This window comes from Symphalangus syndactylus, chromosome 4, assembly GCF_028878055.3.
Source record: "Symphalangus syndactylus isolate Jambi chromosome 4, NHGRI_mSymSyn1-v2.1_pri, whole genome shotgun sequence".
Taxonomy (NCBI): Eukaryota; Metazoa; Chordata; class Mammalia; order Primates; family Hylobatidae; genus Symphalangus; species Symphalangus syndactylus.
Window position 1 is genome coordinate 129,230,821 of NC_072426.2, and position 25,918 is coordinate 129,256,738.

The 25,918-nt window shown below is 35.2% G+C and overlaps 1 protein-coding gene across 1 annotated transcript; it reads left to right on the forward strand.

Annotated features, from left to right (window-relative positions):
* The first annotated feature begins 8,246 nt into the window (after positions 1–8,246).
* Positions 8,247–25,089, forward strand: TDO2 (tryptophan 2,3-dioxygenase). The gene is made up of 12 exons (XM_055274063.1): positions 8,247–8,344; positions 8,569–8,674; positions 9,626–9,716; positions 12,388–12,458; positions 13,548–13,675; positions 14,653–14,839; positions 16,419–16,526; positions 19,247–19,358; positions 20,794–20,851; positions 22,074–22,153; positions 22,829–22,919; positions 24,522–25,089. The coding sequence occupies exons 1-12, from the start codon at positions 8,310–8,312 to the stop codon at positions 24,673–24,675; spliced, it is 1,221 nt and encodes a 406-aa protein (XP_055130038.1). The 5' UTR covers positions 8,247–8,309; the 3' UTR covers positions 24,676–25,089.
* Positions 25,090–25,918: the final 829 nt, after the last annotated feature.

Sequence of the window (25,918 nt, forward strand, 5' to 3'; positions counted from 1 at the left end):
GAAGTCACTTTCAATGCCATCTTGGATTTGGAGGTTTCAGGCCAGCTCCTTTACTGCAACCAGTTTTATCAGTGAGGTCTTTATAACCTGTATCTTGTGCCTCCTATCTCATCCTGTGACTAAGAATGCCTAAGCTATTGAGAATGCAGCCCAGCAGATCTCACCCTTATTTTACTTAGTCCCTATTCAAGATGAGGTCACTCTGGTTCAAACACCTCTGACATCTCCAGTGAAAATTCTAGTCCCACTTTTTCCTTCTGCCTCCTGGATGAAAATTACAATACCCAATCACCAGTCACTATCTGTTGCATATCATCGTGCTTCTTCTTGTATTTTATTTTATCTTATTTTATTTTACCAAGTTTGCACAGTAAAGGTCATTTCCAGATAAGACATCAAGATTCTAATGTTAGGCAGTGTTTCAGATATCTAGCAGAGGACTTCTCAAATTGTGTTCTATATAATACCAGTTCATTGATACATTTCTTTGATTTTTTTAAACGTCACCTAAATTTGAGAGTCACCGTGCATTTTGGCAACTTTAAAGGTTTTAAGAAGCTTTGAAGGATCTAAATTGGCTTGTGTACAGCCAGCCTTTGATTACAGAAACTTTCCTTTATTACCCCTAATAAATCAATGGCAGAAATTCTGTTTCAGACCACTTCCTAAAGTGCTGAGTTAAAACTGCAGCATATTAATAAAACTTCTTAGGAAATTTAGGCACATCATAATTCTCAATCTATTGATGAGAATAGATATTAAAGCACAATCTATTGATTGAGAATTATGATGTGCCTAAATATCAATTGAGATTAGTGTCCAACTCACTGACATTCTAGGTGATCTTATATTAGAATGAAGGGATTTTCTCTTTCCCAGGGCTGCTTGTGATATTCCTGAAAACTAGTTTATTTTTATTTTAGTGGTACTATAGATTATCTACTTATGTAATTTCCTTCTTTGTGTTGGCTGCTAGAAAACTTGGGGCCAAATTTGGACCCATGTCTAACAACTCTCTTGATTCTTACAGATCATGTTGTAATCATCTCATTCCTGGCTTAATAATATTTTACTACATGCATTTTTCTTTCGCCCCGTTCTCCCTATCTTTCTGTTTTTAGCTGCATTTTTTCATGTCCATTGAATGTATATTTTAAATTTTTTAAAGTTTTTTTTTCTTTTGGAGCTAATAATAATATTTTAACAAACTATCTTCTGTGCATTTTGTTTAATGAAATAAGTTTTGAAACATAAGGGAATGATCATTGCATTGTGGCAGCCATGAGACTTTTAAATGGCTTTGTCCCAATTTCACCTCTAATTAGCTGATGCACTCAGGCAATATTTTGAAATTCTCTGGACTTCGTTTCCCATCTGTGAAGTGAGTCAGTTAGAAATAGACCGCCTTGGTTAAAGATTACAAACCAAGTCATTTTGGCGGGCGACATAATGCAACTTCTGCCAGCTGTAGAAAAAGAGTAGAAAGAGATGGGGCTAGCTTCAGTCAGACATGAGGGAGAAACAGGGCTGGGCTAAGATATGTGGGCAATTAGAGTTAGCTAACAATTTGGTTGCCATTTAAATACATATTATCTTATAGATTTGTTTGTTTGGTAGAAGAAGAAAAACATTTTATTTAATCAGAATTGTATTTAAAAACAGACTCATTCCCAGTATCTGAAGTGAAATGAATAGATAGACAAAATTCAAAAATGGCATCTATATTATTATTTCTGGTTTAAACATTTTTTTCTGAAACCAGCATAAAAAAGGGTTAAAAAATTACATGTTGAAAATAACTTGTTCCCATTAAATGGAAATATTTTGCACGCTTTTGTTTCAGAATTTTAGCCAACTGTGTTGCACATGCTTATGAGAAGAATGTTCTTCTGCGGTAGGTCAGAGTTAATGAGGAGATTTCCTCCATCCTTCCAGCCTTGAGAGTGCTTCTATGTTGGCAAAAGAAAGCTCCATTATATTTCACCAGTGATGCAAGAAGATATGCATTTGTTTATATGCATGTCATCACCCAGTACTTTTCTAACTTCTGTTCTAGGCAAATGAGAAAAGAACACAGGTGAGTTTCATAGGTATATGACTGTTCACACCAAGCAAATGCTGGATGTTATCACTATGTGCTATTGGAACGGATGTTTTAGGATTGTATGAATAGACAAAAGAGCTCAAGAAATTGAGGCATCACACGGCTTCGTCATTGTAGACCAGCAAGACTCAGAAAACCTGTGTTAAAACACATGTAAATAGTCACACTGTGACTGATACCTCAGTTTCAACAGAACATTAAATTAGATTTGTAAATTTAAACATATTTAACATATTATTTTATTTTGTATGTTTTTATAAATTTGTCTTGGAATTAAAATTCTGTAAAATGTACAAGCATCTTTATATCTGATCTTATGTTCATCCAGATCTGTGCCTGGCTGATTCCTCACCATTTGGGTTCCATTGGTGTCTGTCTCTCAGAGGAGTTTGCCTTCACCTTCCTTCTCTGCTATTCCCTGTTCCATAACCCTGCTTTATTTTTTTTCATAGCCCTAATTGTGATCTAAAATCATTTTATATTGGGGGAACCAGCCCCCAATATTTCAACGTAGGTTCTTTTCTATTTTCCCTAAGTGTCGGCCCATCTGAGAAATAAACAGAAGGAGTACAAAAGAAAGAAATTCTACAGCTGGGCCTCGGGGGTGACATCACCTATTGGTAGGTTCCATGATGCCCCTGAGCTGCAAAACCAGCAAGTTTGTATTAGGGATTTCAAAAGGGGAAGGGGGTACAAACAGGGCATAAGCCACAAAGATCACATGCTTCAAAGGGCAATAAAAGATCACAAGGGAAGAAGGGCGATCACAAGGGAAGAGCAAGATCACAAGGCCAGGGCGAAATTAGAATTACTGATGAGGTTCCATGTCCTGCTGGGCACATATTGTCTTGATAAACATCTTAAAAGGAAACAGCGTTCAAGAGCAGACAACCAGTCTGACTAGAATTCACCAGGCTGGAATTTCCTAATCCTAGCAAGCCTGAGGGCACTGCAGGAGACCAGGGCATATTTCATCCCTTATTTTCAACCGCATAAGGCAAACACTCCCAGAGCAGCTGTCCATAGACCTGTCCCTGGGAATGCATTCCTTCTCCAGGGTTATTCCTTGCTGGGAGAAGAGTTCGGTGATATTTCTCCCATTTGCTTTCTACAAGAAGAAAAATATGACTCTGTTCTGCCTGGCCCTGCAGACAGTCAGATCTTATGGTTATCTCCCTTGTCCCCTGAAAATCGCTGTTATCCTGTTCTTTTTGAGGGTGCCCAGATTTCATATTGTTCAAACACACATGCTTTACAAACAATGTGTACAGTTAATGCAATCATCGCAGAGTCCTGAGGCAACATACATCCTCAGCTTAGTAAGATGATGGGATTAAGAGATTAAAGTAAAGACAGGCATAGGAAATTATAAGAGTATTGACTGGGGAAGTGATAAATGTCAATGAAATCTTCACAATTTATGTTCAGAGATTACAGTAAAGACAGGCATAAGAAATTGTAAAAGTATTAATTTTGGGAACTATTAAATGTCCATGAAATCTTCACAATTTGTGTTCTTCTGCCATGGCTTCAGTGGTCCTTCCGTTCAGGGTCCCTGACTTCCTGCAACAATCTTATTTTCTAATTTTGTTCAAATTTTTTTTGTTTTGTTTTCTTTCTTTTTTTGAATTATTATATTTCATGTTCTGGGATACATGTGCAGAACGTGCACATTTCTTACACAGGTATACATGTGCTATTGTGGTTTGCTGCACCTATCAACCTGTCATCTACATTAGGTATTTCTCCTAATGCTACCTCTCCTCTAGTCCCAAACCACCTGACAGGCCCCAGTGTGTGATGTTTCCCTCCCTGTGTCCATGTATTCTCATTGTTCAACTCCCACTTATGAGTGAGAACATGTGGTGTCTGGTTATCTGTTCCTGTGTTAGTTTGCTGAAAATGATGGTTTCCAGCTTCATCCATGTCCCAGCAAAGGACATGAATTGATCTCTTTTTATGGCTGCATAGAATTCCATGATGTATATGTGCCACATTTTCTTTATCCAGTAGGGGCAGACTGACACCTCACATGACCTCTCTGAGGCAAAGCTTCCAGAGGAAAAATCGGGCAGCAACATGTGCTGTTCAGCAATATTCGCTGTTCTGCAGCCTCCGCTGCTGATACCCAGGCAAACAGTGTCTGGAGTGGATCTCCAGCAAACTCCAACAGACCTGCAGCTGAGGGTCCTGACTGTCAGAAGGGAAACTAACAAACTGAAAGGACATCCACACCAAAACCGCATCTGTACATCACCATCATCAAAGACCAAAGTAGATGAAACCACAAAGGTGGGGAAAAACACAGAGCAAAAAAAGCTGAAAATTCTTAAAATTAGAGCGCCTCTCCCCCTCCAAAGGAACGCAGCTCCTCACCAGCAAGGGAACAAAGCTGGACGGAGAATGACTTTGATGAGTTGAGAGAAGAAGGCTTTAGATGATCAAACTTCTCCGAGCTAAAGGAGGAAGTTTGAACCCAATGCAAAGAAGCTACAAACCTTGAAAAAAGATTAGTCAAATGGCTAACTAGAATAACCAGTGTAGAGAAGTCCTTAAATGACCTGATGGAGCTGAAAACCATGGCATGACAACTACGTGATGAATGCACAAGCTTCAGTAGCCAATTCGATCAACTAGAAGAAAGGGTATCAATGATTGAAGATCAAATGAATGAAATGAAGTGAGAAGAGAAGTTTAGAGAAAAAAGAGTAAAAAGAAATGAACAAAGCCTCCAAGAAATATGGGACTATGTGAAAAGACCAAATCTACGTCTGATTGGTGTACCTGAAAGTGACAGGGAGAATGGAACCAACTTGGAAAACACTCTGCAGGTTATTAACCAGGAGAACTTCCCAAACCTAGCAAGGCAGTCCAACATTCAAATTCAGGAAATACAGAGAATGACACAATGACACAATGACGCATAAGAAAGTCTGAGCCCGAGTTAAGGGTTTGGGGGATGGGGATTTATTTGGGAGATGTTCCCAGAAAGTAGTGAGGGACTAAGGAAGTTGAGACAGGAAAAGAGCCATAAATAAATTATTGAGGTCAATGTCAGGAGCAACTGGGGGTTGCTCTGGGCTATTCGAAGAAAGGTGCAGAATCCTTTCAGAATCCCCCTACTGAGTCAGCATTTCTGTGTCTGCCACAATCTACCATTGTTGAGTAAGAAAAAGAGTGGAAAATTGCATTGGCCAACAGGAAGATGTTGCAGCAATTTTAAGCTGTGTAGGGTAGATGGAAAAAGAAAAGGTAACATCTTATGGAAGAGCAATTGTGGTGCTTTGTAGAAAGAAATACTGTGATGGCTGAAGGGATGATCTTTATAAACTCCTATTCACGTTCAGAGTTTAGCTCAATGCAAGTTCCTGCTAATTCTCATTGCTCTACCCTTGCAGGCTCACTCTTTTCTGCACCCTAACCTTAGAAATCAAGAGGAAAGGCCCAGAGACAAAGATTTTTGTTATAATGCTTTATATCTGATTTCCATATTCTTTTACTACATGTCTGAAAAAGAAAGTTGTTATATCTCTTAGCTTTCTAGTATTTTTACTTCTGAATATAGATTAGATGGTTTCTAGGGTATCTTTTAGGCCCAGAATTAGTTATGATTTGCATCTTCTTAAACATGCTCATCTACCAGTGTTGCCTCCAGCATCTTCCTTCTCTAAGCCATGTGTGCACAGAGTTATGTGCATATGGAAATAGAGTGGGTTTAGAAGGTTACTGCAGATCATTGCCTGTACCCATAGAATCTCCTCTCTTGATCTGTTAAATGTCTGAGGTTCTATTACGTTGTATTATTTGAGTTAAAGTATATTTCCAGAAAGTCTGTGTAAAATATTCAGTATATAAATAAATTGGGAGCTGTAGATACTATAGTCATAGAAATTTTAAATCTGAGCCTGGGAACAGTGGCTCATGCCTGTAATTCCAGCACTTTGGAAGGCTGGGATGGGTTGATTGCTTGAGGCCAGAAGTTCAAGACCAGCCTGGTCAACATAGTGAAACCCCATCTCTAAAAATAAAAATAAAAATAAAAATAAGAAATAAATTCTAAATATGATTATAAATAAAAGTTTCCTAATTAGATTATCATCAGATGGACAAATTGGGTTCCAAGTGGCAAAATTTAAGTATTGGCAAGGTGATGACCAGAATATAACTAGTAATACATTTGATAATGCTTTCTATTGCAAAAAATAATAAGAATGTGTGTGTATGGGGGCCTTCCACTGTAGTTACTCTCCTGGATGAAGAAAATAAGTTATTTTTAGATTAGCTTGCAATTTCACTGATGCCCCAAAGTCAAGTCTTTCAGTGATCAGTTCTTGTGATATAAAAGCAAATATTGAATTGATACTACTACTTAGGAGTGAAATGTCATTTCTTTAAAAATTTTTTTGTTTCTAAAATATCTATTTTTTCCAATTCATAGGAAAATTTGTTTCTTTATTTGTTTTACTAATATGTTGACCAATAAGTGAAGGAAACTTCTCAGCTCTTTTCAAAAGGCTTAAAGAGAGTGGAATAAATTATTTAGCATTATTCTCTGTAAACACATACCCAGTTGAACAACTATGTAGAGAAAGAGGGGCTGTTAACCATTCTCTGCTTCCAAACACTGTAAGCCAGGACAACAGGAAAAGCAACAGTGACTCCACCGCTCTCTCAGATAAGGTCCCCATCCAGTGTGTAGGCAATTTCCAGGATCATTCATAAAAACTCAAGGGACATGTGACAGGTACAGCATATAGTTTTGATGATTTTCTAGTTCAATTATAACATGGCATTTGCATGTTGTTTATCTTTCTGTATTAGATATATAATTTATTATTCAGTAATAAAATCAAGATTTTAACCTGGTCAGGATCTTGAAGATTATAATCAGCTTAAACACTTTCTATTTTGGTGAGGAAATTGATATGTACAGAAATTCAGTCACTTTTTCTCATATTACAAAGGTAGTCATAGAGCCAAGACTAGAAATCAGGTTTCTGACTTCAATGACTTTGGCTAATTAGAAAAAATTCCATCATGGTAGATGATTAAATAAAGACTAAGTGCTGTTTCTGCCTGTAGTTCTTAGTGAGTAGCAGTGGCATGCTAAGGATAAGGCCATGAAGCTTCTATCCTGGCTTAATGGTTCTCGGGGCAATTGTTTAGAGCTTAGATTAATAAATGATGTTTCAAGGAAGAAATTTTTATCACTGATATTGCACAGAATTATGAGCACATGGCTATTATTGGTTTTTGTTGTTGTTGTTGTTGTTTTGTTTTTGTTTTGAGACGAAGTCTCACTCTGTTGCCCAAGCTGGAGTGCAATGGCACAATCTTGGCTCACTGCAACCTCCACCTCCTGGGTTCAAGTGAGTCTCCTGCCTCAGCCTCCCTAATAGCTGGGACTACAGGCACGCGCCACCATGCCTGGCTAATTTTTTTGTATTTTTAGTAGAGATGGAGTTTCACTATGTTGGCCAGGCTGGTCTTGAACTACTGTTTTAAAATTCTATATAGGCAATGTATGCTAATGTGGATGACTCCTAGCTACCCTGTCATTGGTATGCCACAGATGAATAGTAAACTGATAATGTTCATTTAAATTCCAATACAATGTGTTGAGAGCTTAACTGCTGATGATTATTAGATGATATTTCGTTCAGAAGAACTCTGATGATTGAATGGAAGTGGGCTTTGAGCATGTACCCAGACTTTATTATACAGTTAATTTCCCCAGAGGTGTTAAATTTCAGTTTTTGGTCTAGAAGCTGTAAGAATACTCAAATTTGAGAGAATACATATTTGTTTTTCACAAGCTCATTGTCTTATGTATCCTAATACTATGCCAAATGTTTTCTTGGGATTGAATAAATGTAATTTTTTTAACTTGGCCTCTGTTGATTCATTGGATATTTGTTACTTTGAATATAAAAGCGGAACTTGGCAAGTCATACAACTCAATTTGGCAGATCACTCGCTCCTAGCAAATGAACTGTGCCCAACATAAATCCACTCTAAAGTTTACAGAGGTTCAGTTTTGTACCAATGGAAATGAGAAGTTAGCTAAGAGTACAAGAAGCATGCTGATTGGCTGGTGCAGGGTAAGCAGGATACATAAAAGGCAGCTGTAGAACATCTGGGAAGGTCAATGATAGCATCTGCCTAGAGTCAAACCTCCCTGCTTCTCAGACAGTGCCTTTTCACCATGAGTGGGTGCCCATTTTTAGGAAACAACTTTGGGTGAGTATTTACCTTTATTCTAAGTGGGTTTAGGCTTTTAGAAGTATCAAGTGTGAGCATTTTAATTTCTGAATTTAATGAGCATTGAAAACTGTCACCTTTATTCCTTTGTCTAACAATCTACTCTAAAGAAAATTTGCAATGAGAATTTTAATCACCCCTATCATTAGTCAACTGTGTTTTCTAAAGCACTATTTTTCCCTCTTGATTTATTAAATTTGCAGATATACTTTTAAAAAACTTCCCGTAGAAGGCAGTGAAGAAGATAAATCACAAACTGGTGTGAATAGAGCCAGCAAAGGAGGTCTTATCTATGGGAACTACCTGCATGTAAGTGGCAGGGTCCTTACAGGGTTTGGTGTCCATTGTTAGGCACTCAATTCTGCCAAGTGACTTTTTTATGATTTTGTTTCTTGGATTTTTTTTCTCAGTCACCAATAGTTTTCTGGACCTAAGGATATTTTTATTCATAAACATTTTTACGTTTTCAACTTTTGTTAGAATAATTCAAGAGACTTATAGGATAAAATTCATCTCTCCAGTGGAAGTAAGAGCAGAGAATCCAGAATCTGGGCAGAGGCGTATACATGATAAGATACACTGTGGATGATTCGCAGGCATTGTGCAACTTGTATAAATAAGACATAGTTAATAAATGTCAGCCTAGATAACTGCAAATGCATCTTGAAAAAATTCTCCTTTAAATCTCTTATCACAAAGTAGAAATGTAAAAGGCACACAGAGAATTTTCTTGAAATCATTAATATATAAAGAGGGATGTTAATGAATGAGGTATTGGGAGATTATTCTGGGCTAAGTTTCAGCCTGTTTGTCTTCTATTTTTTTTTAAGAGGCAAAATGATTAGAGTCCTTGATGTCTTCATTGGTGAGTTTCTAAGGATGAACTGATAAAGAATGTTAAAATATTCTTAGAATAGACTCCTTAGGGGAATAAAAGAATGCCAAATGCATAGTCAGCTCAGCATGTTTTCAAGTTTTCGTCATATTCATTTCATGAAAAGGGATATGACATCTCAAAAAGCTTAATAGGATTTATTATGATAAAATCTTGCCAAATCGAAATTTTCTGAGAAGAATAAAAATCACAAATTCAATTCACTCTTTATGATGAGATTCATCCATTGTTTAAAAGAAACTAAATTGGTTTCTGAGAATTTTGGGTTTGGAGGAGCATTTTAATTATCATATTCTACTTCTTACTAAAGTTGATAAAAACCAAGTTCTGCAATTTCAGACAGGCTTTTTATTTTTCATTTCAAGTTGGAAAAAGTTTTGAATGCACAAGAACTGCAAAGTGAAACAAAAGGAAATAAAATCCATGATGAACATCTTTTTATCATAACTCATCAAGGTAAGTTGCACAAAGGTTTTGGACAATAACTATTCCACAGGCATTTCTCATTGATAATGAGGAAAGCTATAATTTTTAAACTACAAAATGATGAAAGATCACGGAATTACCTCTGTTAGAAATGTTTGAGAATATTTTGCTGCCAGATAAATTCTCATAGGACTGATATAAGGATTTAAATATTCTTCTTTATGTTACTCCACTGCTAATAGGTGAAGTAGGACTTTAGCTTTGTTCTTAACTCCAAGGGGACTTTTTGTCTCTTGGAATTTCACAAAGAATTCCCAAGTGATGATGTTACATTTCTCACTTTGGAACACTAAAAAACTATTTTCAAGATCATTGAAATTTACGCTAGATTGACATAATCCTATACAAATCTGGTAATAAAGAAAAATGTAAATTTTGTCCAAAAATGTATGTTTATCCTTTCCAGATTTCTATAATAATTTCTGGGCAGTGGGGTTTTTTTTAGCCTATGTGTTCATGACTTCAGAAGTTTAGAAGGCCCCTGAACTCCGAAATTATGTGCAAATTTTCATGAATATTATCTTAAAGAGGCCTGTGACCCCAAAATATTAGTAACATTTACTCTAAGCTTTTCAGTACCACTATACTGACCTCTGAATGACTGGAGCCCAATCGCTGTTGCCTGCCAGTGCCCCACATCTAGATGTGTTTCCCTGCCTTACCAATTCTTTGTGTTCTTTCCTCAAATGGGTGCTTTCCAACGTGATTGACTAAATTAATAAACTCTTTCTAGTAAAGAAATTAAAAGTTAAAAAACTGGCTTGATGTGTCAGTTCTCCTGTTTTTATATTTATACTTTTATTGGTGGCTTATACCAAGGCAATATCAATAGGAGAATAATCATTGTATGGTAGCATAAATTAGGAATTTAAGAATTGTTTAGCATATCAATTCTATTGTTATAAATTGTGTGACTCTGGTCAAGTTGCTTAGATCTCAGGACCTCCATTTTCCCATATGTAAAGTGGAGAGATTAAAAATTGTTTAGAATCTCAATTCTATTGTTATAAATTGTGTGACTCTGGTCAAGTTGCTTAGATCTCAGGACCTCCATTTTCCCATATGTAAAATGGAGAGAATTACTGATGCTCTCACTTACAGAATTCCTGTGAAGATAAATAAGATAATGTGCATTAAGCACTTAGCCCAAGGTGTAACACATAATAAACATGCAAGAAATGGTAGCTATCATTATTTTATAAAAACACTTTCCTTCTATTCTTTAGTTACAACATGTGGGCAGTGGTTACATAGGGTTAAAAAAGATATACATAAACTGATCAATAAATGTTTGATTGTTCTTTGCTCAAATATAAAAATTAGGTCCCCCAAAGTCTTTTTAAACATAACTTAGAGTTATAATTGGAGTCCCTGAATTAGTATGGAAACATTGCCTTTATCCATATGATAGAACCAAACAGGATGCACTGAAGATCTCTAAGATTATCAACTTCCTGTGCTCATCTAATTATTACATTGTCTATTTAATTTATTCATAAAATAATCACCCAATATTTACTTTGTGCCTGACACTGTGCTAGGTACTGAAGAAAAATGGATGAATATGAATAAGTCCTTAGTTTCTAGTGGTATAGAATATTATGGGAAGGACAAATCAATGGGGAGAACCATTTATATTTGCTATGAAACATCTAGTAACACAAAGGAGTCAAAATGTCTATCCATGTCTATCATACTGCTATAAGTCAGTCATAAGGTTTTTGAATCATAGGTTTCCAGTTGTAGGTAGGTAACTGATCCATTTTACAAATGAGTCAACTGAAGTTAAAGAAAATGGTTTTGCCCCAATTGACACAGCCAGTAACTTCAGATAGATTGATTCCAACTATGCTTCTTCCAAAATGTCATTACTATATCACTTTTCTTTAATGCCAATGTTATTGTTTGACAGCCCCTAGTAAAAGGGGAGAACAAAAATCCTTCAACAGAAAAGCTTTGGCAGAATTCAGGTTTAAACAAATAAACCTTGGACTCATGGAAATTCTGAAAGATGATCTACTGGGTAATGTGGACTCAATTGCAACAAAGTTCCCCCTGGGAATTAGCTGTTACAGTAATATGAAGCTTTGCCATTTTCCTTTGACCACAAACATCTGGCCACTTTCTCATATGTGCTAAGTCTATGCTAGGATTTTCACAAATAAAACAAACAGAAAAAATGCTGCATTTTAAGTAACTTAGCTTTGTATTTTCACATTCTTAAAATCCTACAATCTTCCATTTAGGTTAGGAAATACTAATTTCTCAGTGTGTAGTTGAAGTTGATTATCGCTGCTGCTTCCCCACATACTTCCAGCTTCCATAGAGAAAGTTAGAATTAGGCTATGTGCTGTATCCTTAAAGACCTAAAAATGTGTTTGTTGAGAGGAATTAGTGTAATAATAATGAATGTGAAGCATTGGGTAACATACCCAGCATATTAAAACATTTAATAAAAGGAGGCTATTACAACTTTAACACTAACATTTATTTCTGGCATACAATGGGACTATATTTACATTTATTGATTTTAAGGTAACATTTTAATTTCTCTTTCAACATGTTAAACATATCTTTCATATAATAAATGGCCAAAAAGGCTCCCATAACTTTCCAACTGACAATGACTTCCTTATTACAGCTTATGAACTCTGGTTTAAGCAGATCCTCTGGGAATTGGATTCTGTTCGAGAGATCTTTCAGAATGGCCATGTAAGTTCTTATGTCACAATGTTGGTTTCATATATATTTTTGAAAGATATGGAAAGTATTATTAATGAGAGAAAAACATTAACACCAAATGGTGGTCTTAATGTTTAATGATAAAACAAACAGACATTTTATGAATGAATGAGGAGTTCAGTTATATTTTCCCATTGCTATTCCGAAATTACATGTGACTTTAAGGTTCCTTTCAAATTTCAGTTTCAAGTCCCTTGTTTAGAACTCATTTCCACCCACAAAGATGTTATAAATGATGGTGGATTACCAAGCTAATGGGAATCCTTTAATTAACAGGTACCAGAATTGTATTTCTACTAAATATTAGCTGCAGGAAGATAGGAGCAATAATAAGGAAAGTGAAAAAGGAAGAGAAGGAGGCAGTAGAGAAAGAGTGGTGGGAGAAGGAAAAAGAGGAAGAAAAGGGGGAAAAGGGGAATGGGGGAATGGAGAAGAAAAGGACAGGAGGACTAAGAGTGGGAGGAGAGGAGGGAAAGCTTCTGGTGATGGCAGGAGTTTGAGCTGCACTTCTCCATCTCCCACCCTGCTTCCTCTTGCCATGGCTCTGAGGATCCCTCCTTGGGTCCTCAACCTCTGAGTCCCTGCTCCAAGAAGGGCTAGGAGACAGAGCACATACATACAGATGGGACTCTTTCTGCCTGTATGAATCCACTTCCCATTTGTGTCAGTGGCAACTTTGGCCCTCAGTAAAGAGTAGATTGGTCCACATGTTGTTTAATCCTCACTCAGAAGTTCCTGTGTTATCTTGACCTCTGTCCTTTGAAACAAAACTAAAAGAGAAACTTGTTTTGAAATCAGTGGGGGGTTGTATTCTAGAATTTACTTCTACCTTGCTTCTATATAATTTTCTATTGTCAAAGAAAGAAAAAATTTCTTATTTTGCAGAAATTCCTTGCCCACAATTCAGAACTGTTAGATACTCTTGGCAAATTTTAGTTTCAAAGTTTCCCTTTAAAACAAAGTTAGAGACAAAATTAATGGGAATGCAGTGCCATTGTCTATTTTGTATTTTCTAGAGGTCAGCATTGCTAACTCAGTGTTTCATTTCTTAACCATCAGGTCAGAGATGAAAGGAACATGCTTAAGATTGTTTCTCGGATGCACCGAGTGTCAGTGATCCTGAAACTGCTGGTGCAGCAGTTTTCCATTCTTGAGACGATGACAGCGTTGGACTTCAATGACTTCAGGTGTGCACCTTTGGCATTTTAAAAAATGTGATGGCATTTACTTTCTCATTTTGGTGGGGTAAAAGCAGCATATGTGTGTTGTGTGCCATGAGGAGTCTGTCTTACTAACTTTTTGTCACTATATGGACTTAGGGGTCTTCAATCACAAAGCATCTGAGAAGTTATTAAAAATATTTTATTATTCATTTTTACATGTAAGTGTAATATGATCAATTAATTTAAATTCATCACTGTGTGTCCTGTTTTTCTCCAAAAAGAATTTTAGTCAACTTAGCACATTGACTAAAATAGCTAATAAAATACATGTACTTAAATTTAAAAAATATAAAAACTCAAAACAGGAGTGATATATACAGAAGCATGTCAATCAAAGTAGAAGTTATGGATTAAACCATAAATTTTACCTGTACATTTCATGGCAATACCATATAGATAGCTTTTTTCTTACCAAAATATGAGAAGAAAAAAGTTTAAGAAACTTCCATTGGATGTAGGATGTAACAAGCAATGTCCTGAACATGTCTGACAAAGGAAAAGTAGAATTTGTGGTGAATTTAAAACGTTAAAGTCTTAGCAGCAGTGAAATGAAAGACATTCACAAGGATGTAATATGGGGAGTGGGAGTAATAACATTTTTGATATCCGATGATATTTAAGTAGCTCATTTTTCTGATTTCAGTGAGTCAAATCACAGGTCTAACTCTAGACAGTTGTGTGTATCTGCTGTTGATATCCAAGAGAGTAAAACTGACAATCTCTACAATCTCTTACAATAGAAGAAACCATTATGGTGATTGATAATGTCAGCTCTTCTCTTTTCTCTTCTCCTCTTCTCTTCTCTTCTTTCTCTTCTCTTCTCTTCTCTTCTCTCTCTTCTCCTCTCCTCTCCTCTTCCCTCCCCTCCCCCCGCTTCTCTGCTCTTCTCCTCTCCTCTCTTTCCCTTCCCTTGCCTTTCCTTCCCCCATTTAATCTCAAAGAGAGTACTTATCTCCAGCATCAGGCTTCCAGAGTTTGCAATTCCGACTATTAGAAAACAAAATAGGTGTTCTTCAGAACATGAGAGTCCCTTATAACAGAAGACATTATCGTGATAACTTCAAAGGAGAAGAAAATGAACTGCTACTTAAGTCTGAGCAGGAAAAAACACTTCTGGAGTTAGTGGAGGTATGGATTCATACAATTTCTAAAGTTTAACTCAATACATCTTCTTTTTTTTTTTTGAGACGGAGTCTCACTCTGTTGCCCAGGCTGGAGTGCAGAGGCACGATCTCGGCTCACTGCAAGCTCCGCCTCCCGGGTTGATGCCATTCTCCTGCCTCAGCCTCCCAAGTAGCTGGGACTACAGGCTCCCGCCACCATGCCTGGCTAATTTTTTTATATTTTAGTAGTGACGAGGTTTCACCGTGTTAGCCAAGATGGTCTCGATCTCCTGACCTTGTGATCCGGCTGCCTTGGCCTCCCAAAGTGCTGGGATTACAGGCATGAGCCACTGTGCCTGGCCTCAATACATCTTCTTAATTTAGCTTTTGCTAAATCAGAATTTTAAAAACTCATATCAAAACTGAGTTACATTCAGTGGAAATAAGGATAGAAAGAATTCATAAAAATACATGAATTTGTAAATTCATGTTACTAAAATATTGAAAATGTCAAGAACCCTGCTGAGAACTTCAGAAATACTTATGTAATCAATTGTATGTTAATATTTAATAACTTTGTCATCTCAATAAAACAATTCCTTAAACATCCCTACTAAGTAACACTTAATTAGCTGGTTTTTAGACTGAGTGTGATTATTTAGTGAGCTTTATTGTTTTAAAATATTCTGTAATTGAAAATTTCCGGTTATTTAGTATTTTTCTTAGCTGAACTAAATTACTAAGAATATACACATCAGAAAATGTTCCCTTCATATCCAAATTCCCTAAAGGTCTGTAAGTAGCCTTTAGGAATTATTAATTTTTTCTTCAAAAACAGATTATTAAACAAAGATTGTATTGTCTTGGTTTCCATTACAAAGCCTTTTCTTCTGCAAATTAACTTTTCTTGTATTGAATTATACTGTGCTCATTAATCCTCTGGGTATTGTAAATGTGGATTTAGGTTAATGTATTATATATAATGCCAAATAATGGCATATAAGAATAGGGAGAAAAAGAATTACAAAGCTAATTTGAGAATTATAGTAAGTATAGATTAAATGAGAACTCACAGAGGTACATGAATTTAGTTTTATTTCTAGATTTTAAAATATTTTAAAATCTCAAAGTAATCGCATGGATGGTTAATTTCAAAGTTGCTAAGTATACAGTGCCCATGAATTTAGAAGAGATCGTATCTTATACATATCGTAATTTCTTCAGCTCCTGTGACATAAAATAACTTGAGAATAAACCAGAATATATCGGTAAAATAATTATTAAGAATATACTCTTTAAATATGATTAGATATGTTTGTAGATTTCTAGAAGACAATTGGAATTTCTGTAATCACATATTTCTTAAGAAATAAAGAGTAAACATTATTAACAGTTGCCATAAAAATTAAGAAAATTGAATGTATTAATTATTTCATAAATAAAGAAATTGAAGAGAAACAAAAAACATTTACAAATAAAACTTGTAGCATTGTTTCTGGAAACCATGAAGATTTCTTTTTCAAGTTTATGCATGTCAGTTACAATGCATTTTACATAATTTAAATTTTACGATGCACTCACTTAAAAAATAATGTTTATTTAAGGCATGGCTGGAAAGAACTCCAGGTTTAGAGCCACATGGATTTAACTTCTGGGGAAAGCTCGAAAAAAGTATCATCAGAGGCCTGGAAGAGGAATTCATAAGGATTCAGGTATTTAGATGACATGAGTTAATATAAATGTAATACAGAAATATTCAAAATTATATTTTAATTATTTTTTGCTTTTCTCTTAAGCTTTCATCTTTCTCATATTTTTTTCTTTCACAAATGTATTTTCTTGGACTATATTACATGACTGATTTCACTTTCTTTATGTGTGATAAATTTTATACTAAAATAAGACCTTCATTGCAAGGGAGAATTTTGTCTATGATAACCAGCTGAGATTAATATTATTTTTTCATTTCTACTGAAAATTCTATATTAGAACGAATTCTAGACAGAACCAGGCCCACAGTGGACTAACCAACCAAATCTTTTTAGCTCTGTAACTTTGCTTTTGCTCTTGTGTATTTACTGGGTGCTTTCTGGCAGCTCTCAGACAATGTCAGTTTTCTCCTACTTAAAAGATACTGTTGATTGCTCATTGCCCTGATCTTTCAGGTCTCTCATCCTCTTGGCATGACTAAATTTCCTGGAAGACTTGTTTACATTCTACATCTTGAGAGGTTGCATCAGGTAGTGCCGAAAGCATAGACTTTGAAGTCACGCTACTTGGGTTCCAGCTCTACTTCCACTTCTTAAACAACTATGTGACAGAGAACAAATGACTGCACCTCTCTTTGCCTATCTTTCAGCATTGGCAAAATAGAAAAATAAGAATATCTAACTCATAAGATTATTATGATCAGGAAATTAAATAAATACTTGTAAAGCATTGAGAACAGAAGTCAGAATAATTATTTATCTCTCATCTAATCCTCAGCTTACTTCAAGTTGTCTTCCTGTACTGTCATTCTCATGTGGCCTTCATGTACATAAATCTAATGGCCATTTTTAATCTTAACTTAGTTGACCTCGCAGAAACATTCAATACTAATGACTACTACTTATTCTTTCTTGAACATTCTTTTCTCTTGGATTTAGTACATACCATTGTGTTTGCTTCTAATTCTCTGGCCCTTATTTCTCTATCTCTTTTACTTGCTCTTATTTCTCTCTCAGACCAATAAATGATAGAGTTTTGTAGTCCATTGGCTTAGATCCTTTCTTTTCTATCTCTATACTCTTTCATTAGATGATGTCATTTATACCCACTGCTTCAATATCTACTTAACCACCATAGTTCTCAAACATTTATCTCTGGTTCATATATCCCCTTAGATTTCAGAACATGTATATAATACCTTACTTGATATTTCCTCCTGGTCCTCTCAAAAACACACCAATAAAACCAAACTTGAACATTTCCCCTTCCATCCACTCTCCTACCAACATTGTCTTCTCTGCATTAAAGAATTTTTTCTCCTATAATCCATCTAGGCTGTCGTCAGACTCCTATCAATCAGTGACCCTTGGCTCTGCCCTCTTGTTTCACCACTTCTTCAAGCTATCAAGTCCTACCAATGTTACCTATTAGCTCTCAAATATCATCCTTTAATTTACCACTACCACTCAAGTGCAACCCTCCATCGTGTTTTTCACCTGGACTATAATAATCTCTGAACTGTGCTCCCCCACCTTCCCAGTATGCCTCTATTCCAATTTAGTCTCCACACTGCAGTATGAATAATCTTTTCAGAAGGCAAATCTGATCACATCTCCCTTTTGTGTAAAGCCTTTTGATGTTGCCTCATTGCTTTTAGAATTAAGATAAAATTAACCTGGTCTATAAGGCCTTTTTGATCTCACATTCATGTGGTCAAGCCATACAAAGTTTCTTTATTAGCTAAGTTTAGTTCTTTGGATTTATCACCAAGAAGTCCTTTTATGTATACTTCTTTGGGCTTGGAATATTCTTCCCCAACTAACTCCTTCCCACTCTTAAGATCTTGGCTCAAGGAAAACTTCTTTAGAAAGGTCTTTCCTAAACTCCTTATTACTTTAAGTTATGACATGTAGCATAGTCTATGGTTGTAATTTAATGACTAGGTGATTATTTGTTCAATGTCTTATTCCTACCAGATAATTCCTATATAATATCATGACTCTCAATTTTTGCTCACAATTTTATCTCTATCATCTTAGCATGACATATATTGAATAAATAAATAATTAATTTGAAATAATATGCATATAGGTTAGTACCACATAGTGTGATTTTTCTGATGAATTGGAAATAATTGGGTTAAATAATTTGCCCCGGCTTGATTAATTGGCTTATAAGCAGAATGTGTGTTGTAGGCAGAAAAATAAGAATTTTCTTAAACCAATCAATAGATAGATAGAAAATGAATAAAACATGAGTGAGAAATATCTAAGAAATTGTATTTACAGAATTCAACACTGAATATAGAATATAGAATTTCAATAGAGTTAATAGTTCTTCTGACTAGGAATTCTTAACTTTTTCTAAGTGAAGTTACCTTACTTCCTGTGTTAAATAATTCTTATTTAAAATTAGGTCATTATTAACTGCTGGTAGTTATCTCCAATTTTGTCCATCTGAGTCCATTGCTCATTATATTTATGAAGATAATATTTAATATTGAGAAATCATTTAAACTTAAATAAAAGGATAGGACCACTGAGTATGTGGAAGATTCCTTCTCATAAGACGTAATTTCCAAATAGTAATATTAGATGATACAGTAAATCTTAAAAGTACATCATTTCAGCAACCACAAGTCTTTTCCTCATAAGCAAAGTTTTCTAAAATATCAATCTACTTATTCTCTCTCAGGACTATTAATGCCATATTTTTCCTAAAGGCTAAGGAAGAGTCTGAAGAAAAAGAGGAACAGGTGGCTGAATTTCAGAAGCAAAAAGAGGTGCTACTGTCCTTATTTGATGAGAAACGTCATGAACATCTCCTTAGTAAAGGTAGGTATTTTTACTTTATGAATCTTTTCCCTGGAATGTGTGAATATGAGATCAAGACATCATTTGATAAGACTATCAAGACTTACTTGGGAGAAATAGAATGAAAATCGATATTCTACTGATAGAAACAAAAATGGAGTAAATGTTTTTGGTGATAAACCTATTTTAACAGATTTCTATGCCCAGATTATTTCAAAAACATTAGAAAAAAATTTTATAGTCTCTGCCAGATATAAGGGATATCAAGATCAGTTGCATATAGTTTCTCAAGTAGCTCACAGCCTAATAGGGACAGAAATGAAGACAAATCGTTGTAATAGTAAACACTATGGTAGAGGTAAGAAAAGGAAGGAATAGCTACTGTGAGAGCAAGTACTGATGTCGCCCCATTGTTTTAGGATTAAGATAAAATCTTTAACGTGGTCTATAAGGCCTTTTATGATCTCATATTCATGTGGTCCAGCCATACTAAGTTTCTTTTATTAGCTAAGTTTAGTTGTTTGGATTTATCAACAAGAGTCTTTTTATGTGTTCTCTGGGCTTGGAATGTTCTTACATTCCAATTACATGGAATACTCCTGCCCTCTTTCTCTCTTCCTCCCTCCTTTGTGTGTGGGTGTGTTCTTTCATACAAATCTGCTTGACTGACCAGGAGACCAGGAAAAGCATACATTTAGACAATTGGTACTGAGCTATTAGTTCCTGAAACTGATTGAGCTGTAAAATCAGTACTTTCATTTCTAAACTTTTGTGTTCATTTTGACTTAGAACTTTTATTGTAAAGCATCCCAAACCTTTTTGGAAATAGGCAGAATAAAAGTAAAAATTAATTTTTATAACACAAGTACAAAACATAGCAATATATGAAATTGGCATTAAGTTTTATAAGCTTAAAGGTTGTTAGCTTCTGTTTTCTAAAAAAAACAAACCTCAGTAAAGAATAGCAAAATCTTGTTTTCCTACAGCGAAGACAGTCTTTCATTAGAGCACACATATATGATTTTACATAATTGTGCTCATTAAAAGCAAGTTAAATAATGTCAAGTGAATTAATGAAAACTACTTTGAAATGATGCTTATAACACATCACTACTTTTTTGAAATGAAAGACACATATTATTTTACTCGGAAAATGAATTTTATTATGAAAGTCAAGTATTTTCTAGAAAAATCAGGTTTTCTTAACATGCTATTTGAAGGTTTTGAAAATTTAAAACACGTACATTTTTAGTTTGTTTTTTAAAATCCAATGTTATAATTGTATTTTAAGTGATATGTTTACAAATTCAACCTAAGGGATAAAAAATGTAAACTGAAACTTATATTGATTTCTAAACACATGTAATCCATTAAATTTTTTAAGACGACGATGCCAAATTAATACAAAATTACCTTAAATGACCTAATAAATTTAAATTTGCTATGTATTTTGCAGGTGAAAGACGGCTGTCATACAGAGCACTTCAGGGAGCATTGATGATATATTTTTACAGGTAAAGCAAATCCAAAGAGAGACTGAAGTTAAAATTGAGGGGTGGATATGGATAACATATCCAGTATAAAGCCTAAAAATTACAATTATAGTTTAATGCAGTAATTTAGTTTTTGGAGAAAACTTAGCAGATAATTAGTAATGAAGTTTTACACCTCCCCCACCCCGCTTTTATTTCTTTTAAATAGTAAAGGCATAACTTTTTCCCTGAACAGGGTTAAATGGGGTTAAACACTGCACAAATTAATGAAATATTCTTTTTAACTGAATTCTAAAAAGCACTACGTAACACTAAGTGTCCTAAATGGCCAGTTTACTCTCTCAGAGACTCACTCTTGAAATGTGTTCTATCATTAAACAATGCTCTAAGATTATTCCTGTTTAAGAAAATAAAAAATGCATGAAGTGAAAATAACTTGCAAACCGTACCACTTATTCAGCAATTTCAAGCAAAATTAGCTTCATTGTCTAAAACGCTTGAACTATTCCTGAAATGTTGACTCACTCCTACTCTATTTTATGAAGGTCCCATCCTCAGGGTTCATGAATTAAATGTGTCAGAACAATAAATATCACACTAGTAAAAAATACCTACATTTACAGGTTGTCCTGCTTCTGTATATTTAATTTTTAAAATCTTCTCAAGTCTTTCTTCTAAATGGCAACCTAAACAACATCTTTTGACTCTTTTCCTAAACTCAAGTAAATGTATGCCAGTCAGGCATGTGTGTCCTAAGTAGAAAATATACTGAGAGAGTTGAAGAAGTAGATGTAAACAAAACAAAACAAAAACAAAACAAAACAAAACAACAACAACAACAACAAAAAAACCCAATAGATAAAAAGAAATAAAAAGTGGTTTTTCCTTTTGCGTTTTAATATCTTTGGCTAGTAGAGTTTGACTATTTTTGGCTGGGAAGTCTGTACTAGTGCACCTTTCTCCCTTTTAATAAGAACCAATGTTAGGTGTGACTGTAGGTGATTACTTCACGTATATTACACGGACTTTTCAAGACTTCAAACAAACACTGCAAGTTGAGTAGTATTATTTCATCTTTGAGACGAAGAAACTGAGACTGAGAGAATAAGCCAAAGCTGCCACAGCTCCTCACAGGCAAAGCTGACATTTGTTTCCAGGGCCAACTGATTGTCAAACTCATGCTCCTCCTAACACACTCGATTTACTTGAATATATTCTTCTTTTTCTTCTTTTTTTCCTTTAGGGAAGAGCCTAGGTTCCAGGTGCCTTTTCAGTTGCTGACTTCTCTTATGGACATAGATTCACTGATGACCAAATGGAGATGTAAGTCCTTCCCACTCACCCCATGCTGCTTTCCCACATGCTGTTCCTGTGCTCTTTATCTTGGTCTTCTGTGTGCCCTCCTGCCCACTTTCTCTCTTCCCCCCTCCTTTGTGTGTGGGTGCATTCTTTCATACAAATCAGCTTGACCAGCACTCTCTCCCAGGGCCAACTGATCCATATGCACGCTAGGCACAGTACCTAAGGCCCACAATACTTTTGGGAGCTCATGAAAATGTTTTATTTTAAAATCTGAAGGAAAAATTAAACTTTAGGTCAAAAAAAGTTTTATTATATAAGAGTAATATATTTGCCATTATGCCAATGCAGTTTTAAATTTTTAATTTTAATAGTTTTTTTATTTTTTTAAATGAAGGACCCCATAAAGGCAAATGTGGCATGGGCCCATGAGTCATATTATGGTCCTGGTCTCTTCTGCTGTATCCATGGGCTAAATGCAATGAAGGATGGAGTGAAATGCATGTAGCCTGAAGCAAGTGGAGCGCTAGGCAACCTCACAGTCTCATCCGGCACTCATGTATGAGCCTTCCATCTGGCCAAGTGTTAGTTGCCAGCATTTTCTCAGAAGCAATAATCATTACCAACCCCTTGTTGTTAGAACATTGTGGAACTAATGGTGGAAAAATATCCATGGAATAAATTTGTATGTTTGCCTAGATAACCATGTGTGCATGGTGCACAGAATGCTGGGCAGCAAAGCTGGCACTGGTGGTTCCTCAGGCTATCACTACTTGCGATCAACCGTGAGGTAGGTGGGGAAATTCTCCTTTCTTCCTGGTGGCAGTAACCAACAATTTGTTTCTCCATCTATACATTTGTTATCTAAAATAACCCATTTTATTTGCTCCTGTCTGAACTACTAACAACATGTTTGTAGTTAGAATATTCCAGTTCAGTCTTTTGGAGGTAATTTTATAAAATCTTTAATTACGAACCTTCACTGTTTTGATCCTGTATGAAAAGGGATATGGTATCAATGCCTGCATGATATGTGAGGACACAAAGGGTTTAACAGTGCTTACATCCAAGCAGAAAAGTCTTCAACTCATTGTGGCTCAAGTTTTGACCCGACTAAAACATTTATCATTAATTCTACTAATGTCTTCCTGGCTAGATAAATGACACAGTTAAAGTAGCATCTTGTTTTCTGATATGATTCCATCTTCTATTATAAAACTATTTCCATCTACTACAGAGAGTGCCCCTTTTAAAGTGTTCACAAGGAAAGAGATCAACATTTATTGAGGACTTAAAATACGCTAGAGAGGTTTCTAAGGGATGTACATTCTTATTTTGATATTCACAATATCATAGATAAATGGACAAATGGATACATCTGGAAACTGAAAAACTTCTATGGTCCCTTGAAGAAGAAGAATCAATTCAAGAATAAATTAGACATTTGCATTTAGCCCCCCCTCAAATCTTTACAGCACATGGCTTTCATCCCTACTGTTATTACCAGATTGGTTGGTTTCTAAAATACACAGGTTTAAATTTTCATCATTTTTAGACATTTTCACTTTCCCTGGAAATAAATTCTGTAAGCACAAAACAGTCGATAACTGCCTATACCAAATGAGCACACACATCAGTGGGTGGTGGGAATAACTAACACAAACGACATCTCTAGTGTGTTGTTATCTCAGTTTTAAAAAGACCTGACCAAAAGGAAGGACTGAAGTTTTCATTTTATAGAGTTAGAAACTGGGGCATTGAAGTTTAAACAACTTGTCAAAGGTCCTTGAATTGTAGGTGATAGATCCAGAATTTGAACCCAGATTTATTTGACTTCAAAGGCAAATGTTCTTCTTCCATAAAACTGCAACAGTTAAAATTGTTGACTAACAACACAAAAGCAAATTTACTGCTAAAACTACTTCATGGACATTTATTATGAGTCTAAGATGGCATTTCAATTTATTAAACCCTTCAGGGCAGTTATTTGGCAGCTTTTCAGTTGGAAATATTTCCAAATGAGCATCTAAGACTCTGTATGCTTTAAATGTATTACCTTGCGTACCATCCTTCAGAAGTAGGAAATGAGAACACATCCTTATTTTGATGAAGGTGTCAGCAATAAGACTCTCGGTTTTAATAGGAAACACCCTGTTCTAAAACACATAATACTGTTTTATGGGCATAAACTTTGAAAATGAATAAAAAGTAGGCAATCAATACTAATGCTACATAATATCTAATTTAATATATGATACATACAACATGCAATATATATTATAATATTGAATACTAATTATGGAAAATATCTGAGAAATAAATTTTCTAATTGAAAATTTTAAATATTTCATGTCAACCAGTGTAACACATCTTCATGTATGTGTTTTTCCAGTGATAGGTACAAGGTATTTGTAGATTTATTTAATCTTTCAACATACCTGATTCCCCGACACTGGATACCGAAGATGAACCCAACCATTCACAAATTTCTATATACAGCTGAATACTGTGATAGCTCCTACTTCAGCAGTGACGAATCAGATTAAAATCATCTACAAAATGTATGAAGAATACTGGTTTCACAGTCTATCTTTTATTTTGTATGAATATTCATAAATACAGTTTTAATATATGTATACATATATTGTTCAGCACCGCAATGCTCTGATTTAATTCTAGAAATAATTTGATTACCTCTTGTTTGTGACAAGACTAAGCGTTAAGATGAGAAAGAATTCATTTAAATAGTAACATTGTACATGTGGTGTTTTCCTATTAAAAATTCAATTTCCCCTGAGACTTAATGTGACCACTTAATGTAATCATTATCTCATCGTTTCACCTTTATAAACTTGTAAACTTCAGCTATTTCAAATATTTTATGCAATACACTGTTATTCTGTACAAAGACTTTCAAATAAAATTTTTAAATTAATAAAGTATTAATCTTTCTCCCTGTATTGTTTTTGAAATATTGATTGTATTTGTTAGGAATCTTAATGACCAAAGACAGAAATCTATCTGAAGTTTGTCTAGAGGGGATATACTGGAGAACTACTGCTTGCAGAATTCAAATGAACACTGCCCAAAAAGCCTTGAAAGAGGAGCATGGAAACTCTGATGCCACAAGGACTGGGTCCAGTTCCTGGAGTGCTATATTCCTGGAACACTCTGAGATCTTTTTTGTCTCATCTCCTCTTCTCTGCAGGTGTTGGCTTTATTCTTTCCTGTAATAGAACAGCTTCTGTCTCAGGCTAGGTCCCAGTTTCCAGCACCATCACACTCACACAGGGCAAAGCTCCTCTTTCCCCCAGCTCCCATGCCTGTGGTCTGGGAGGTGGAGTGAACTCTAATGCATGCAGAACTGAGGTAGAAGCAAGCAACAGTCCCCTCAAAGAAGATGTGCTTTCCAGAAGAAAGTACACAGACTGAATAGTGACCCAGTTCATTTCTAATAAGACGTTAACTAAGCTAAGAGTTTAGATTAGATGTGAGTTTTAGTCTTCTTTTTCTAGCTTGGCCAGGTTATTGGGAAAACTTAAATTTTTGTTATGGGAGGAAGTACATAATATTATTTTAAAAATCTAAAATATATGTCAACCTTGACCTAGAGTGATTATCACTAGCAAGCAGTAAGTTCTTGGTGGAATTGAACTATTCTTTGGTTTCAGTTGAAAGTTTTTTCTTATAAGGATCATATCATCTAGTTTGTCTCAGAATTACATATAATTGCTTTTGTCTCCATGACTGTTGTGTGCTCATGTGTGTGTGTATACACAGTATCTGATG